At 50.0% G+C, this 18,772-nt stretch overlaps 3 protein-coding genes across 3 annotated transcripts; 1 reads left to right on the forward strand and 2 right to left on the reverse strand.

The window, feature by feature from the left end:
- Positions 1–303: 303 nt before the first annotated feature.
- IZUMO1 (izumo sperm-oocyte fusion 1) lies at positions 304–3,825 on the reverse strand (the record flags this gene model as incomplete). Its single annotated transcript, XM_080909250.1, has 7 exons — positions 304–512; positions 832–985; positions 1,308–1,408; positions 1,503–1,583; positions 2,294–2,380; positions 3,075–3,149; positions 3,591–3,825. 7 exons carry the CDS (start codon positions 3,823–3,825, stop codon positions 304–306), a joined length of 942 nt encoding a protein of 313 aa, XP_080765376.1.
- A 2,653-nt stretch (positions 3,826–6,478) lies between these two features.
- Positions 6,479–7,612, reverse strand: FUT1 (fucosyltransferase 1 (H blood group); the record flags this gene model as incomplete). The annotated part of the gene is made up of 1 exon (XM_080908554.1): positions 6,479–7,612. One exon carries the CDS (start codon positions 7,610–7,612, stop codon positions 6,479–6,481), a length of 1,134 nt encoding a protein of 377 aa, XP_080764680.1.
- Positions 7,613–10,978: 3,366 nt separating this feature from the next.
- FGF21 (fibroblast growth factor 21) lies at positions 10,979–12,242 on the forward strand (the record flags this gene model as incomplete). Its single annotated transcript, XM_080908462.1, has 3 exons — positions 10,979–11,216; positions 11,315–11,418; positions 11,952–12,242. The coding sequence occupies 3 exons, from the start codon at positions 10,979–10,981 to the stop codon at positions 12,240–12,242; spliced, it is 633 nt and encodes a 210-aa protein (XP_080764588.1).
- Positions 12,243–18,772: the final 6,530 nt, after the last annotated feature.

An 18,772-nucleotide genomic window follows, 5' to 3' on the forward strand; every position in this document is an offset into this window, starting at 1 on the left:
CACTTCTCCAGCAAGCCCCTCCCCTCCAGCAAGCCCCTCCCCTCCAGCAAGCCCCTCCCCTCCAGCAAGCCCCTCCCCTCCAGCAAGCCCCTCCCCTCCAGCAAGCCTCTCCCCCTATCAAGCCTGCCTCTGACCTCAAGTCCCACGCTTACCTAAGCCCCCAGCGCTTCTATCAAGCCACACTCCTTTCAAAAGCTCATCTTCTTGTCCAAGCTTTTCCCCCACTGCACCCGGGCCTCTTCCCTTCATACAAGTCCACTTTATCTAAGACCAGCCCTCCCTTCAAGTTTCCCAGTGAACAGCTTACGAGGCAGCGATGCTGGCCCCCAAAACCACAAAGCCGAGGACCAACAGTATTACGAGTCCGCTTTTCAGTTTTTTCTCTGGCTGTTTGGGAACTGTAGCATTGGGCTCAGTCTCCGACTCCTCCGGCTCCGGCTCCGGCTCCGGTTCCGTCTCCGGACCTTCATCCTCCTCGGTTACGTTTTCCTCCGTAGGCTTTGGGGGCAATACTGACAGAGGAGAGCTAAAAGCAGTCCTGGCAGCAGCCAGTAACAGCAAGCCTACCCCAAACCCCTAGCCCTCTCTAGAGGGTTGGGTGCACCCCAGTAAGTCCAACTAAGGCCTAATGAAACTCAGACAGAAATCCATACCTCCAAGACTAGAAAACACACTTTCTAAGGGAAGTCACACCCCTCAGCACAGACCCTGGTTATAGCCAAAGCCATAAAGCCAATAACAAGCCCATGCCCAAAGTAAATCAGGTCATACGGAGGAGGCCACGCTTCCAGAGCTTCTCCCAACCTGGATGCCACTTTCCCCCAGACTGACCTGTGACATTGTAATAGATGATAGTGGCAGGGCCTGCGGTGTAGGTATCCAGGTCACAGCGGTAGTAACCAGCATCCTCTGGACCCACCATCGTCTTGGTCAGGTAAGGTTGTTTCCCCTTGGCTAGCAAGGTCTCAGAACGGTTGCCCCAAACCTAGATCCAAGCTCAAGGAGTCACAGAGGCCTGGGGAATTTGGGGACTGGAGGGTGGGGAGGAATAGAGGGTGAGGTGGTCATGGGGCCTCAGTACAGGGAAAGGAAGCATCAAGACTGTTGACCTCCCTAATCCTGACAGGAGGCTTCATAGACTGGCTACCGTCCACAGGATCCTGGCGAGTCAGGGCATGGGATCTCTGGGGATCAGTAGAGGATACCTCTAACAGGTCATGAGAGCCTGGTTCAGGGCAGGGCACCCAGGGGCTCATACAGATCTAACGGACTTAGGATCAAGGGACACAGGAGTAGGATGTCCCGACCCTGTAGAAACTGTAATCCGTAATCCCTTCAGAAGCATGATGCCAACTGAGCAGACAGTCCAGGACCAAGTCTTCTGAGCGATGCACCTCTATCATGCGCTCTGTGCCAAAGGGGGGAGAACTGCAGCTACTTCTGTGGGAGCCCTACTGCAGCGCCCCGTTGTAACCCTGCCCCCTCTCTCACACCGGACTCACCTCCACAATCCATGGATTTCCCACAAAAGTGAATGTGCTTTTCGCAGCTACTACACCAGATCAGAGTCTGTGACATCGTGCCTGAAGGGCGAAGGTTAAAGTTGTATTCTCCCACTAAGACGTGGGGCTAAACAGAGAATTCAGCAAGGTCCAGGGCTGGGCTGCTGTTTGCAGCATCTAGATGTTAGTGCCCCCAATGAAGGCATGCACAACACGGCCCACCACTTAAAACACCCAAGCTGGAGAGAGTGCTGGGGTCCAGGGACGGGTCAGAGGGGAAGCTCATGGAGCAACAGGAACAAGCCATGTATATTGGACTCACCACACTCGTTGGGACAAAAAACTGCCTCCAAAGGGAGAAAGGAGGGAGGGAAAGAAAAAGAAAATCAGATTTATTTTTGTTTTTAGAAAGGAGTCTCCTGCCACACGGGCTAGTCTCAAGCTTGCTATGTCAATGGGGGTGACCTGGGACATTTAACTTCCTGCCTCCATCTATCAAGTTACAGAAAGGCTTTCTATCTCAGCATTAAGCCCAAGGTGGCCTCAAACCTGCCATCCTCCTGCCTCAGCCTCCTAAGTGTTGGAATTACAGGCTTTGCTACCAAGCCCCAAAAACAGGAGTAGAAACCCAACAGAGAGGTGTGAGATTGAGGAGCTTTGGGGCAGGGAGGGAAGGACCTGGGAGAGATGTTCTTGAGGGTGTAAGAGAGGGCAGAATTAAGGAAGCCAGTGGGGGGGTGTCCTGGGGGAGATGTGTCCGGGGGGTGTCCTGGACCTCCATCTTCCCTCACCTTCCTTTTGGAAACGTGCAACAAGGGAGGCAAAGATGTTCTTCTGCAGACGAATCATCGAAAATAGTTCCCTTACAAAGGCCTCTCCTAGGAGAAAACAGAGCCAGAAAAGATGCCCCCCCCCCAAAATCAGGTGTGAGGTACAGTTTAGCATTCCATATCCTGTGGGTACCACTACAAGTGGCCTCTGATGCACTGTGTACCAAGGGTGCACTGTGTACCAAGGGTGACCTTGAACATCTGATGCTTCTGCCTCTATCTTCAAGGGCATGCCACCATATCCAACATCCCAACCCCTCTTTTTTTTTTTTCTCTCTCTCTCTCTCCTTTCTGAGTCTCACCATGTGGCCCCAGTTGGCCTAGAACTTCCATGTAGACCAGGCTGGTCTCAAATTCAGAGACCTGACAGCCTCTGCCTCCCCAGTGCTGGGATTAAAGGTGTGCGCCACCACCAGCTCCACTTCTCTTATGTGCCTAGAAAGGATGCCATAATGCTGCCCAGGCTGTTCTGGAAGTCTAGGGTTAACCAGTTCTGCTTTGGGAATGCTGGCATGCCCTGCCCATCTGGGCTAGTGTTTCCTATTCTAGCCCTTCGTAGGAGAATGAGAAGGGGAGAAGGCCATGACCTCCACATTGGGACCAAGGAAGTTGCCAGGCTCCGGGTCACCTGGCTAAGGCGTGGAGGAGCCTCAGGCAGAGAGACCCAAATCCTTACCTCGGCTTTATGTACCACCAGCTATGAGTTGTCTGAGGATCTGCCCATATCCTTGGGCACGTTTACCTTTCACGTCACTGTCTGTGATACGTTTCAGATCCTTCAGAAAGCTCCAGGATGCTTGTTCCAGTGTGTCTTCATCTGCATGTGGAGGGCAGACATAGAACCCTGGACTCCAGCTTTTCATTGACTAGCTACCTCATAGAAAGTACCCATGATGCCATAAGGCAAAGAGGTTAAAAGCATGACAATTCTTTGCCTTCTGGGAGTTGTAGTTTTATCACACAGACTTGCTAGACCCTATACTTGTGAGCTATGGAGAAAGACTTTGTGATTCTGTATTCCAAGGTATATATATGGATATATGGCTGTCCTGGAACTCACTCTGTAGACCAGGCTGGCTTTGAACGCAGAGATCCTCCTGCCTCTGCCTCCCAAGTACTGGGAACAAAGTTGTGGACCACTATACCCAGGCATTTTTTCATTCTACCTATAGTCCCTGTCATCCCTAGACTAAAACTTCTGGCCCCAGCCCTTCCTCTCCCAGCTCCCGAGGTCTGTATCTTGGCCTGCCCTCCTTACCCACGACCCCCATATAGGAATTCTTATTGATAGGCAGATCCCGGAACATCCTCACTTCGGTCTCCATCTTTCTTATTAAGTCTTGGTGATGCTCGGGTTCCAGGTGGCCAGGCAGGTAATCCTTTTCCAAAGTCTTTATTGCAGCAGTCACAAATGGGTCACATATGATACAAGGCCTCGCTGGACACAGGCAGTTGGCAAGAACTGCCAGCAAGAGTGTAAAATTCAGCCCCATGGAGGCCAGGATGTACAGCTTGCACCGCCAGAAGATCCTCTCACCCTCAGAGTGAGGGGGAGGGTGCTAAACAGAAACCAAATCAGTCTTAGAGGATTTTAAAGCTCACTCTGAGGGTCTTTGAGATATTTCCAGGTAAAAGGAGATATCATTAATCAAATAACCAAAGTTGTGAACCCAGACTCCCAAACCTCAAATTTTAGGGTCCTCGTTTCATCCCTGAAAACTATTAAGCCAGATCCCAAACTCAGGACCATCACTATTCAAACTTCTAAACCATGGGCTCACTCCCCAGCTATGCCAAAACGCATGTTTTCTTAACTCTGAACCTGAGAAAAGATCAACATTCAGACTTTCAAGCCCAGAAAACTTGTGATAGCAGCACTTGGGAGGCTAAGTCAAAACCACCATGTGAGACTGTCTCCAAATTAGTTAATTAAATATATAAGTAAATGGTTTAGTAAGTAACCAACTTGGATATTAGCAAACTGCAAAGGTCTTCAGAATAAAAGAATGTAAACCCCAAACCCTTCAAGCTGATATTTAAGCCTACAAAAACTTCAGCATGTCCCCAGAACTAAAGTCTCTGGGGTACCTGTCTACTTTTACTCAAGGCTGAAACCCCTAACTTTCCGGACAGACTCTTCTCAGCACCCACCCCACCCCCCCCCAATACCTTAAACAACACCCTGTAACAGCCGCTCTCCAACTCTGCGCCTTCAAGCACTTCGCCCAACTCAGTCCAGGTTCTGAGGATTTTTTAAAACGCTTCCTCACGACTAAGAGTAAGGTTTTTCTTGGGAGACTGGGGAGAGAAAATTAGGGTTTTTCTACTGACTCCAAGAGTCACCTGTCGTCCCCTCTTCACAAAACACTCGGGCCACATCCCAAGTGTGGGACACCAATTCCCTTGAAAATATGTCCTAGGACTATTGGGCCCCGCCTAGAAATCCAACTCTTAGGTTTGATTGGATTGCAACAAAAGAGGCCACGCCCACCCCACAGTGACATCACAGGGTAGCAGCCCCTTCGTGGTACTTTCCCAGCACTTCCGGCCGGCCCAGAACCTAAGCTGTTAACCTGCTCTAGCCTCCTTTTAGGTCTTCATAGATCCCAGGTTTCCCGCAGGATGCCCTCTGGTTGACTGGAAACCTTGCCGACCAGATAAGGAGATGCGGGAAGTGGCTAGTCTTCTAAACTGGAACTATAACTCCCAGAAGGCACTGGGGCACCTCTTTCTTTACGATCTGTCTCAAAGCTTGGAAAACATAGTCGACAGTGATAGTCTTCCCTTCTTGCCTCAAACCCAGATAAGGAGAGGCCTGGATCCAAGAATGGTGACCTACACGTGTAGTCATAGCACTTGGGCGGCTGAAGCAAGAAGACTGTCACAAATTCTACGTCAGCTTGGGCTACAAAGACCATCTCCAGACAAAACATAGGACAGGTCTGGTGGCCAATACCCAAGTTTTCAGAGAAAGGAAGTGACCCAAGAGTCCTGCAGCAAGAGTTACCAGATCTGAATGGGTACTGTATCCATGAGTCATGAATGTCCCTGATACACACACACACCTTTATTGTGTTATACGCTCACACGTGCAGTACACAGCTCCAGAAAATGTCAGATACATGTCTTGGTGATGTGGCCCTTTAATTCACATTCCCCTTCAGCCTGTACAGGCTGGCCAAGTTGGGAAAAAGTGCCCGGAAACTTCCTGAGAAGGATAGAAGTTGGTCTTGGAAGGGAATATAATTAGATTAAGTGCTATCTGAGGAATCTTCTGGTATACCCTATCTTAGCCAGATGCCCCATTTTTGCTTCCAGCCTGTGATTCTGTGGGGACTTAGGCTGGTTCAGGGCTCTGGAGCACCTTCTGACCCTTCCATCTGGATCTTCTCAGAGCCCGATTTAGGAACTTTGTGAGCCCAAGGGTATACCCTTCTTTTCTGTAAGCCTAGTTACCTCCAGAAAATAGATCTCAGATCCCCTACAGCATCTTCAGAAGAAGAAACCTCCTTGATCCTAAATTCAGGACTAAGATCTGTGTAATTCTTTAACCTTTGCGCCCCACTTCCAACCCATCTACCCTTCCCACCCTAAATAAAAGCCTTTGAGGGTTTCTCTGGGGCCAAGGAGTTGGACAACATTCATACGGGGCTCAAATTGTTCTCATTTCTCTAACAAGAGGCTGGCTTCTGGAAGGTTCGCGTCACTCCGGGTCTCCAGCGTGAGGTGGTACTGGGCTTTTGCGTCCACCTTCATTAGATTCCTCACTGTCTAGAGTGTTGGGAGGGCTCTGCAAGCTGCTGCACAGGAACTAGACCAGGCTCTCGGAAACATTCCTAGAATGACTCCAAAACTCCAGCAGGCCAGCTGGTAAGTCTGAATTTTCTTCAGCCTCCCTAACCCAGAAGCGGCTGCCCAGAGGTTCTAAGAAGGTGAGCTGAGAGATCAGAAGAGACTGTAGCTTTCAGCACTGACTTGGGCTTGCCCTGCCATCAGCAAATCCCGGTGAGATGTCTGTAAAGTTTACCAGCACGTACACAAAACTCATCTACAAGTCCAGCTGTGAGTGGCCCTCCTCCCCGAGCCCCGGGACTGCCACGGATATACTCTGAAGCTTAGAGACACGGCTGGCTGACTCTTGATGAGTCAGACCAATCGAAAAAGATTGTCTGTCTCCCAGGGGTCAAACTGAGCCTGCAGTGGGGACAAGTCTGCTTTAATGCCCACCCACTCCGGCAGGAAGGCAGCCTTAGGCCTGAAGATCTTCAGAAACTCTGAATCTGGCAGGGTGAAGTTAGCAAGGTAGACAGTGTCTCCACCAGCTAAGTAGGCAGCCCAGAAGCCAAAGGTGCCAATAGTCATGATGGTGTGGTTACACTGGGTGAGCAGGGCAAAGTCCTTCCCCGGTGTCCCCTCCTGTCCATTGCCAGCGAAGACCACGTCACCATGGGATGTGTCGATGTTCTCCAAACACCATTTCATGCCATTACTGGTGACCACAAAGATGGGGTCTTTGTGCCTGGCCCGGAACCAGTCCATGGCTTGCTGGAGATAAGCTCGGTCACCCACCACACCCTTCCAGCGATTAGGCATCACCTCCAAATAGTCTCCACGACGAACATGGACACCCACAAAGGTGTGAGGGAGGATGCCTGCAGGGCCTATACGGAGCCCACTCAATAAACGCTGTGCGCCTTCCCGTAAGTGGTCATGCAGTGTGAATTCCTTGCGAATCTGTTCCCGGAGATGATGGAAAAAGGTCCAGGAGCAGGGGAAACCAGACAGCTTGAGAAATGGGTCCTCCAAGTGGGAGTACTCCTCTGACATCCAGTCATGTAAGACTAAGTGCTGCCAAGGCGTGAGGCTGTCCACCTCAGGGTCCAGCACTGGCAGGGAGATTCGGAACACAGGGGCCAGGGTGGCATGCATCTCAGGCTGGATGAAAGCTTGGCGGCCATTGAGCTGGGCCAAGGCCAGCAATGTGGCATACTGCCCCATCTGGTTACCAAACCTGCCTCCCGGGGTGATTGTCCAAGTCCCAGAGAGAGGGGTGGGCTGCTCAGGACAGGAAGGGGAGCCATTGGATGTCTGCAATGGATGAGGTAGGCATACCATGGCCACTGGGGACTTCAGCAGGTAGTAGTCTGAACACAGGACAGAGAAAGTTAAATCATTTCGAAAGAAGTTTCCTCCGTTCAGGTGGAAAAAGAAGGAGCCGGCAGAGAGCACACAGACCAACAGGAATCCCAGGCAGAGCTGCTTCCGGCTGGGGGTCCACATAGCTACGACAGGAAAGGTGAGTTAGAAGGCACATGGCATGAGCCACTGAATCTGGGATTTCTGGGAACTACAGGGAGGTCAGGAGCTATGCAAATGAGTGGCTGCCAGACAGGGAGATCTGGGGGGCCTTCTGAGGTACTCCTCTATGTCAGGGGCACATTCTGTCTCCCAGGCGGTAGTCAGGAGCTAGGGAAAGCCCAGGGAAAGAGGAGGGATTTCAGAACTGTAAACGCAAGCCCCTGGATGTTGTATGACTTTTTCTGTGAGGCGGGAACAAACATTTGTTTATCCCACAGAAGGATCAGTCACATACTAAAGAATGATTCAACCCATGGCTGGCTTGGTGATTTTATTAAGGGGTCACTAGCAGAAGCTTGGAAGACTCCAAGGCAGTTAAAAGGCCCACTGCCAAGTACAGGTGAGCACAAAAGCTGCGTCCCGAAAGGAGGCCTGTGGGTCTTTTAACTTTCGATGAACAGGTTTAGTTTCCCCCACCCCTTAAGATGTTTGCTCTAACAGGAGGGAAGGGGTTCTTAATGGGGAGCAGTTTGGGGGTAGCTTCCATGTTTTGAGGAAGACGGAGTTATAGCTAGAGGAGCCTGGATACTCTCATCCCTGGTGGTCTAGCATCCCCAGTGCCGACTAACCTGAGCTCCTTGCTGGTGGTGCAACCGAATTCTTTTTGCCCGAGCTTCCAGTTCCAAAATGTGGCCTTCATCGGCTGCACTTAGAGGTCAGGAGCCCGGGCTCCGTAGCCCTCCGCTTCAAGCTTCCTTCCTGAAACTGACTGAATGCTGGGGCTCAGAGACCCGTGGGGAGAGAGAGAGAGAGAGAGAGAGAGAGAGAGAGAGAGAGAGAGAGAAAGGCAGATTTCCAAGGTGCACAGCCTCCGCCCTCCCGGCAGGGCTGATAGCAGGAGGCGGAGCCACATCCTACCTGGCGCTGCACCCTCCTCTGCCCAGGTGGATGGGGCGCCTGTCTCATCCTTCTGGCTTCTCTGACTCCACGATGGGCAGCCCAGGTGATACCCAGAAGCTGCTGTATCCTTTGTATGTACCTGGGGACTAGCGCCCAGGCTGCAAGGCCGGAGCAGGGAGCTCAGGTCCCATGCGTTTCCTTCTCCAGTGCCAGGACTTAAGCTTCCCTTAGCTGGATGCTCGGGGAGGAGCCACGCCCCAACGGAGCGAAGCCTGGGCACCTGCTTCTTCTTCCAACCCCGCCCACTGCACCTTCCCAGGAGGATGGAGAACCAGTTTGCCAGCTGCTACAACCCAAGTCTGAGCCTCTACTTGTAGCCACCCACACATCACACTTGGCACATTGTCTTCGCCCCACGTCCCTCCTTCGTGGTGATCCTAAAGTCTGGGGTCCAGCTGTTACTTTCTAGACTGGCAAACAGCAGGTAACTTTTTCTGACCGGAAGGAGAGAGAGAGAGTTGTTCAACATTCTTTTTAGATAGGCATCTACTGAGGCTGGAGACAAAGTCCCTCCCACGGTCTTGAGCCCTTTCATTAATTGTAGAGTCAGGCCTGCAGCCTCGCCTTAACACCTTACAAAGACTCAGAAATTCCACTTGGTTGGCCCAAGATTAGATCATTTCTTCTCGAGGGATGAGGTGGAGTCCCAGGGCCACCTCAGACCTACAGGTCCATTTCCAGCCTCCTCCCCTAGATGTTCCCTGGGGCTTAGGAGTCTCACTCCCAAGAGTCCTAGCTCAGGATTTCTCCTATAGAGCCAGAAATCTGCCCCAGCTTGCCTTTGCCTGCAAGAAACCATCCAGTTCTTTCCCCTCACAGAGCCTGATCCTACCCCTCCCCCAGGGCATCTGGGGAGCACCTGTGCAGGACAGTATCTGGTGAAAGAGGGAATAGGATTGCATCAGGGAGGACAGCAGCTGAGCACAGGACCTAACCAGGGGTTGGTTGAGGGTGATTGGCCTGTGGCCAGCTGGGAGACGTCCACTCCTCTTACACACGGCTGAGGCAGCTCTCCTGATGATTAAAGAAAGCCTCAGACCCCCAAAGCACCTTGAACCTTGAGATCCAAAAAGGATGAACTATACAAGCCCAGATGCTTACACAGAAATTCTGAGGCCCCAGGTTCCTTCATAGTACCCAAGAGCCAGACCCTAGCCTCCTTCAGACCCAGGAGTGCAGACTTCAGCCTCCTCCCTCAGACCCAGGAGTACAGACCCTGGCCTCCTCCTTCAGACCCAGGAGTACAGACCCTGGCCTCCTCCCTTAGACCCAGGAGTACAGACCCTGGCCTCCTCCCTTAGACCTAGGAGTGCAGACCCTAGCCACCTCCCTCAGACCCAGAAATGTAGACTTAGCCACCTCCCTCAGAGCCAGGAGTGCAGACCCTAGCCATCTTCAGACCCAGGAATGTTGACTTCAGCCCCCTCCCTCAGAGCCAGGAGTGCAGACCCCAGCCTCCTCCCTCAGACCCAGGAGTGTTGACTTCAGCCTCCTTTCTCAGACTCGGGAGTGCAGACCCCAGCCTTCTCCCTCAAACTCAGGAGTGCAGACAAATCTGCCCCCTACCTTAGACCCAGGGTCCCAAATTTCATCTTTCCTCCCCTCAGGTGCTGAAGTGAAGATCCCAGCCTCCTCCCTCAGACCCAGGAGTGCAGACCCCAGCCTCCTCCCTCAGATCCAGGAGTGCAGACCCCAGCCTCCTCCCTCAGATCCAGGAGTGCAGACCCCAGCCTTCTCCCTCAGACCCAGGAGTGTTGACTTCAGCCTCCTCTCTCAGACTCAGGAGTGCAGACCCCAGCCTCCTCCCTCAAACTCAGGAGTGCAGACAAATCTGCCCCCTACCTTAGACCCAGGGTCCCAAACTTCATCTTTCCTCCCCTCGGGCGCTGAAGTGACGATCCCAGCCTCCTCCAGATTCCAACCGTCCTCCCTCAGACCAAGGAGCAAAGACCCCAGCCTCCTCCCTTAGATTTAGAAGTACAGGCCCCCAGCATTCTCCCCCCTAAGCCCAGGGGTCTATGCCTAGCCCTTTTCCCTTAGACCCCTGTTGGAAAGACCCCCCATTGCATCATCTGACCAGGCCGCCCTGGCCACGGTGGAATTCAGGTTCCTGCCAAGTGTGTCAAATATCACGCGTCAGGAGTGGGGAGGGCACGTGGGCGGGCCTGTCTGGGTATAAATTCTGGTATTTCTTCGTTCACCAGACAGCCTTAGTGTCTTGTTGGCTGGGGAGTCAACAGAGGAGAGACAGGCATTCACTTTGCCCGAGCCCCAGTCTGAACCTGAACCCGCTCTCCAGAAACACCAGAGTCAGACGCCAATTCCAGCTGACTTCCCTCCTCAGACACTTGCCAGGGGCTCTCCCTAATGGAGCTCGGTGCAGCGTTGATGGACCGGATGAAATCTAGAGTTGGGACCCCAGGGCTAAGGGTCAGTCTACTGCTGGCCATCTTCCTGCTGGGGGTCTGCCAGGCATACCCCATCCCTGACTCCAGCCCCCTCCTCCAGTTTGGGGGTCAAGTCCGGCAGAGGTACCTCTACACCGATGACAACCAGGACACCGAAACCCACCTGGAGATCAGAGAGGACGGAACAGTGGTAGGCGCAGCGTACCGCAGTCCAGAAAGTGAGTGTGGGGACAGGGCCTCACGGAGGTGAGAGGACTAGCTCCTGGGTTCGTGTCCCTGTGGACACACCCTTGAGTGTCTTTGTTTTGCCTCACAGGTCTCCTGGAACTTAAAGCCTTGAAGCCAGGGGTCATTCAAATCCTGGGCGTGAAAGCCTCTAGGTTTCTTTGCCAACAGCCAGATGGAACTCTTTATGGTTCGGTGAGTCTCTCTGTGGTCCTCTCTCAGAAGCCCCACGCTTACAGAGGTTCCGGCATTCCCCGTTGGCTGTGGGCAGACTGTCTGTTTGCAAGAGAACACTGCTTCAAGTCTTGACATATATGAAGGGCGGACTGGCCCTCAGAGAGGCCAAGTGTCAGGAGTGTAACCCTGTACCTGGGCTAACCTCTCACTGTTCCTGCTGAGAGTGGGGCACTCTGGTACCCAAAGGACCAATAAATGACATTACTGGAGGGGGTGGGCAGAATGCCAACCTAGGCAGAAAGTTGAGGAAAGAAGCCGAGCCTGAACCCCCAGATGGGAAGGGCTGGGGCTGGAACTTCGGGTGTGAATGGAGTTGGGCCAGGTCTAGGCTCCAGGTCTGAGGGAGGAGGCTGGGGCTTGCCCCTGGGTCTGAGAGAGGAGGCTGAGGCTGGACCTGAATCTGAAGGAGGTATTTGGGGCTGGACCATTCGGTCAGGGGCTGGCAAATAGAGAAGGACTGTGTGTGTCTGACTGTTCTCTCTGTCCCCCAGCCTCACTTTGACCCCGAGGCCTGCAGCTTCAGAGAACTGCTGCTTCAGGACGGATACAATGTGTACCAATCTGAAGCCCATGGCCTGCCCCTGCGTCTGCCCCAGAAGGACTCCCCAAACCAGGATCCCGCAACCTGGGGTCCCATGCGTTTCCTGCCCATGCCAGGCCTGCTCCACGAGCCCCAAGAGCAACCAGGATTCCTGCCCCCAGAGCCCCCCGATGTAGGCTCCTCTGACCCCCTGAGCATGGTGGAGTCTTTACAGGGCCGTAGCCCCAGCTACGCATCCTGACTCTCCCTGACTCTAGGGGTGTCTCTTTGTGGGTTCCCTCTTATTTATTATGGGTATTTATCTTATTTATTTATTTTAAATTTCTTTTCTTACTTAAAATAATAAAGAGTCTGAAAGAAAACTGTGTTTGTTAAGAACTGAAATAGTCTCCAGTGTTTCTTTTCTTTTCTTTTCTTTCTTTTTTTTTTTTTTTTTTTTTAGACAGGGTCTCACTACATAGCCCTGGCTGGCTTGTAACTTTGTAGACCAGCCTCACTTCTGAATCACACTGACGTGCCTGCCTCTGTCTTGAGTGCTGGGATCAATGGTGTACACCACCACATCTGCCTCCTGTTTCTAGATAAAGTCCCATCTATAGTAGCTGAGGTCTCAAACCTGGGACAGGAAGCTAAGGGGCCTCTTTGGCACATCAAAGAGGACCTGGCCACCAGGTTTTCTCCCAGCATCCCTCAATTTCTGACTCTCAAGCCTGGGGGCTGGCCTGCTCTTCCCTATATATTCCAACAATTGTGGTACCTGCTCTCTGTACCTTCGGCCTCCTGACTGCTGCACCTGGTACCCCCCCTCCCCCCTCTCCCCCTCTCTCCCCTCTCTCCCCCCCTCCCTTCTCTCCCCTCTCTCCCCTCTCTCCCCTCTCTCCCCTCTCTCCCCTCTCTTTTTCCTCCAATGGCACAGTTCAGTCTGCTCTGGTCATGTCTACTCTGAACTCTCCCAAATGCCCCTGCTTCTAGCTAATGGCTTCCCATATACACAGACACAACACATACTCGTATACATACACATACAGAACACATATTCATATGCAACACATACTCATACACATATACAATCATACACATACGCAACACATATTCATACACACACACAACATATATACACATACACATAGATAACCTTCTTCACAATACCCAGGACCAGTCATGTTCCTTTTTTTTTTTTTTTTTTTTTTAATTCAGTTAGGAAAGTAATATATCTTTTTAATGGGATACATTTCTTTTTTGTTTCCAGTACTGAGAATGGAACCATGGGCTCTGTTCCTGTGAGGGCTCAATCTTGCACGGCATCCCCAGCCCCTCACTGGGGGCTTTTAAGCAAGAGGCTCTACCTCTGGGCCATACCGTAGCCCCTCAATGGGAGATTCTAGGCAGGGGCTGTACCACTGAGCCACGCCCCCAGCCCCTCACTGGGGGATTCTAGGCAGGGGCTGTACCACTGAGCCACGCCCCCAGCCCCTCACTGGGGGATTCTAGGCAGGGGCTGTACCACTGAGCCACGCCCCCAGCCCCTCACTGGGGGATTCTAGGCAGGGGCTGTACCACTGAGCCACGCCCCCAGCCCCTCACGGGGCTCTACTGTTCTGTCACATCTCAGTTTCTTGGTTTTGCTTTTTCTTTTGAGACGATCTCACCAAGAGCTGGCCTTGCATTTGTGACAGTCCAGCCTCAACCTCTTCAGTAAGTGAAATAACGGGCTCAGACCATTGAGCTTCACTCCCTAGAAGTCTTGACTGAGCTCCGTGTGATGTCATTAAAAACAATAAGTTCATAAATTCGTACACAAAATAACAATGTCATAACACCGTGGCGAACAGGCAGCCATGCGTCACAGAACAATTGGTGCACGGACAAGCAAGAGTCATCCTCACCCCGTGGTGAGGCTGTGGACCCAACACAGCCCTATAGTTTCAGGAAAAGAACTATTAACTTTACCTGGCAGATTTTATTAAGGTTGAGATTAAATACACGGTGGTGCATGATTTCAATCCCAGCACTCGAAGGTAGAGGCGGTTGAACCTCCGTGAACTTGAGCCCAGCCTGTTGCTACATAGTAAGAACTGAATGCAAAACAAATGAAAACAAAAAACAAACCAAAACAAAAAAACCCCTAACATTTCACATTAAATTTACCATGTCGACTACAAGTGTACTCGCTTAGAAACGCTGAGTAAACTCATAATGTTGTGTATTCTAACTCTTTATTTCCTCCTGAGAAAGCTTCTCAGTGTGTAGTTCAGGCTGCCTGGAGCCCCCGATCCTCCTGCCTCCGCCTCCTGAGTGCTGAGATTAGAGGTGGCCCACATCCCAGCTTCAGAACTTTCAAATAGCCCAAGCTGGCCTTGAACTCACAGAAATGCTTCTGCCTTTAGAGTTCTAAGATTACATACATGTGCACCACCACTAAAGAGGAGAATTGGTCCTTTGGGGAAATGGGAACTCAATCTACAATGCACCGTCTTGTAGATTCTGGGCCAGTTTTCCCAGCACCATTTGTTGGAAAGATTGTGGCGAAACTTCTTTCACATCTGACTAATGTTTTCTGTGTAGACAAGAAAAAGGCATGACTATTTGGGTTTTTGTTAATGATCAATTAATTTTTAAAGAATTAACTTTTCCGTTAACAGCCCACTGCCAAGGTAACCACATCCAAAAATAGCAAGGCAAGAATTTCACAATTTTTATTTTCTTCAAATATTTGAACATTGTGAGTATAATCAAGAGTCTTCGGGGCCGGGACTTGACTCAGTCGGAAGTGCTCGCCTAGTATGAGTGGAGTTTCTTTAGAGCTGCTTAGGAAGGAGTGGTGGCTTCTGAGAGGCAAAGGCAAGGTAAAAGGTTCAGGAGTTCATGGTCCTCCTCCCCTGTGTAAATTCAGGGCCAGCCTTGGGAAGAGAGTGTAATGTTGTTTCACAGTGTGGATTTACAGGTCAGAGGACAACTTGGGGGAGTCAGCTCTCTCCTACCACGAGTCCTGATGACCGGATTCATGTTACCAGGCAGCAAGCACCTTTTCCCGCTGAGCCCTATTACCAGCCCTGGGGTGTCTATTAACGTGTTTTGCAAGATTAGTTTTATTTTTATTTATGTATGTGTGTGTCTCTACCTAGCTATGTACACATTTGTATAGGTGCCCCTGAGGCCAAAAAAAAAAAAAAAAAAAAACTCGGCCGATCTCCTAAAGACAGAGTTACTGGGGATTGGGATCCCCTCAACGTTGGTGCTGGGAACTGGACTGAGGTGGAAATTTCTGGTTGTGTCATGTGATACAGACTCACAGACTCACACTCCATGGAAACGTAGCAAGGGCTGTGCACCACTTAGCCCCGCCCCTTTTTAAATTTATTCGTTTGTTCAGGGTTTTTTTTTTTTTTTTTTTTTGGTAAGGGACTCATGCAGCCCAGGCTAGCCTTGAACTTGCTACATAGCTGAGGATAGCCTTAAATTCCAGAGCCTCCTGTGCCCAGCATGAAAACGCTGAGACAGGTGTGCATCACATGTACGGGGTTTCTGTAGTGCTGGAGAAGGGGCTGAAGATTTCACACGTGAAACACGAACACTCAGCTACTTAAACTACATCTTCAGGACAAAGGCGACTGTGGCAAGCTCTGTGACCCTCGAACTACATGAGGCCAAGATAAGACAGCCGACTGACGGAAAAAGTCGGTTCACCAAACGGTTCAAAGACTTCAGGGTCTATGAGGCACCGAGCTATTAGGAGCTCACGCAGATTTGCTTCTCAAATATGTTCACTTTATTCCATCATGTCTTTTTTTTTTTTTAAGTCTTATTTATTTTATGTATATGAAGTACACTGTAGCTGTCTTCAGACACACCAGAAGAGGGCATGGGATCCCATCACAGATGGTTGTGAGTCACCATGTGGTTGCTGGGATTTGAACTCAGGACCTCTGGAAGGGCAGCCAGTGTTCTTAACTGCTGAGCGGTCTCTCCAGCCCCTATTCAGTCATTTCTTACAATACAATTCCTCCTGTTACATTGTATGGTGTCAGAGCTGACTCAGTATCGGACCAGAGGTGGTTTGTGACTTATCAGGGCTAGCTGCATATGGCTGGCTCCTTTTAGGCCAGCCTGAAGGCTGATGTGAAAACATCAGGTTGGAGGTTAGCCGGGGTGCCTTATCAAGACCAAGCAAGCAAGGAACAAAAGAACCAGCCAGCCAGCACAGACCATACGCCATGTTGTACTTATTTTCACTTACTGACCTGAATATTGATTTTGCTAGTTACACAAATCATAATTGAATGCACCAATTTGATTTTTACCTGCTCTATTCCCATCTCTTGTTCTACCACAAAATACTATAATGAATAAAAATAAAATGTTTACTGTGTGTGAGAGTGACCAGGCCTTTAATCCCAGCACTAAGGAGACAGAGGCAAATGGATCTCTGTGAGTTTGGTCTACAGTGAGAGATCTGGAACAGCCAGGGCTACACAAAGAAACCCTGTATAAAAATAAATAAATAAAAATAAAAAAGAAAAGGAGAGAGAGAATGCTATGCATGGGATAAAGTCTAAGCTAGTTTTCAGCATGATATCAAATTTACCCCTGTAAAGTTTTGGCAGTTTGAACTCTTATATGCAAGCCAAGCACTCCTTTCCAAACAAAGCATGTTCTCGGACTTTGGGATCTTTGCCTATCTAATAAGCTAACAGCGGCAAGGTAGATTTATTCACAGATTTATAAAACAGATGGGGCTGGGGATCAGAAGTAGAGTCCCTGCCTAAAATACCCACTCCAACTGGAGGTCTGGGCATACCATCAGTGCTAAAAAGCCACCGGTGAGGGGCTGGGACATTGCTCGGTGTTGGGGGGTTTAAGGTCTTGATTTCCAGCTCCAGCAAACACAACAACCAAAGCAACCAGTATAAACGCTGTGGTGGTTTGAATGAGAAATGTTCCAGATATGACCGTATGTTTGAACACTTGGTTCCCAGTTCACCCTTGCTGCTCTTTAGGAAAGGTATGTGAGCCTTTAGGGTGCAGAGCATTTCTGTATGGCCCTGGGGCAAGTTTCAAGTTTATACCTTTACTACTGTCTGTTCTCTCTCTCTCTCTCTCTCTCTCTCTCTCTCTCTCTCTCTCTCTCTCTCTTTCTCTGTCTTTCCTCTCTCTTTCTCCCTCCCTCTTTCTCTCCCTCCCTCTCTCCCCCTTTTCCTTTCTTCTTCCCTCTCTTTTCCTCCCTCCCCTTCTCTCCCTCTCCATTCCCCTGTCTCCTTCCCTCCCCTCTCCCCCTTCTCTATCTCTTCCTCTCCCTCCCCCACTCTCCCTCCATCTATTTTCCTCTCTCCCCACCCTTTCTCTCCCTCCATATCTCCCTTCATCCCTCCCTCTCTCCGTCTCCTTGTCTCCCTCCTTTTCTCATTTCCCCTTTCCCCTTTCCTCTCTCTCTCTCTCTCTCTCTCTCTCTCCCAGCTAAGTGTGTGGAGGCCTTTCTTACCATGATGTACCTCTATCCCTATTGTTTCCCCAAAATAAATTCTTTCAACCTCAGGTTGTTTCTAGCAATGGAATTTTATCATAGAAATAGAAAGCTAATAGAGTTGTTTATACATACATATAAATATCTCATCATATATGTGTGGATTCTGTTCTCTGGTGCCTTGCCGTAGTCATATGATGCTCAGACACCCAGCATTCACAGCCTCGCTCCGATGTGAGATGATACAGGAGGAACACATACATGAATCCAAAAGTAACCCACCTTCCAAATGCTTTGTGATGTGTGCAGCTCCGGGTGCCCAGCCGTCCCATCTGTATTATTTTGAGAGGCAAAAAGAGTAACTTGGCAGAAGAGAATGTGGGCAGCTGTTCCCAAATCTTGTAACAAAATCAAATGTGACTGAAAGGAATGGACACAGAGGTTTGCTGTGTCCTGAGACAAGCGAAATGTCACTCTGGTCATTTTGTTGCTGTGAAGGAAGTTTCTGACTGTGAAGGAACATCAAGACCTCACGTACCTGGAGATCTGACAACAGGCCTTTGAGGTTAATTTAAGGTTTATGTATTGAGGTTCCAAGACAAAAGACAGTAGTTGGCGTGGAAGCTTACATTGTTTTCCGAGTGTTTTTATATTTTTGTTTCTTTACTTTTTTCTTTTTTCTTCTTTAGTCTTCTTCTTCTTCTTCTTCTTCTTCTTCTTCTTTTTTTTTTTGTTTTTATATTTTTTGTTCCTTTACCTCTGAGTGTTTTGTACTGACTTCACCATGTACTATTGCTGATTAAATGTTTTATATTAGGCTTAAATGTTTCCACAGATATACAGCTAATGGGCTGGGGGCAGGGAGAGGCTCAACAACAGTAACTTATGTAACAAAGGGTTCTTACTGGGAAAATCTCACAGCAGGGGTTTGAGTCCTGGGAGGAAAGAACAGCTTCCTGCAAGCTGTCCTCTGACTTCCTTATGCATGCTGTGCTGTACACATCTAAAGTGCACACACACGCACACTACACCATTCACACACACACCCCACACACATACACATGTGCACCACGCATACACACACACTCATGTACACACTACATACACATTCATATACACATGCACCACACACATACACACATGCACCACACATACACATGCATACCACACACACACACATGCACTCACACATGTAAATCTTTTTTTTTAATTAGAGAAATAACTCAATATTTAAGAATTTCATCTACAGGACATCTGATCTCTTCTTCTGGATTCTATAGACACTAAACTCACACATGCTACCCCCCCAC

This window comes from Micromys minutus, assembly GCF_963924665.1.
Source record: "Micromys minutus genome assembly, chromosome: 32".
Lineage (NCBI taxonomy): Eukaryota > Metazoa > Chordata > Mammalia > Rodentia > Muridae > Micromys > Micromys minutus.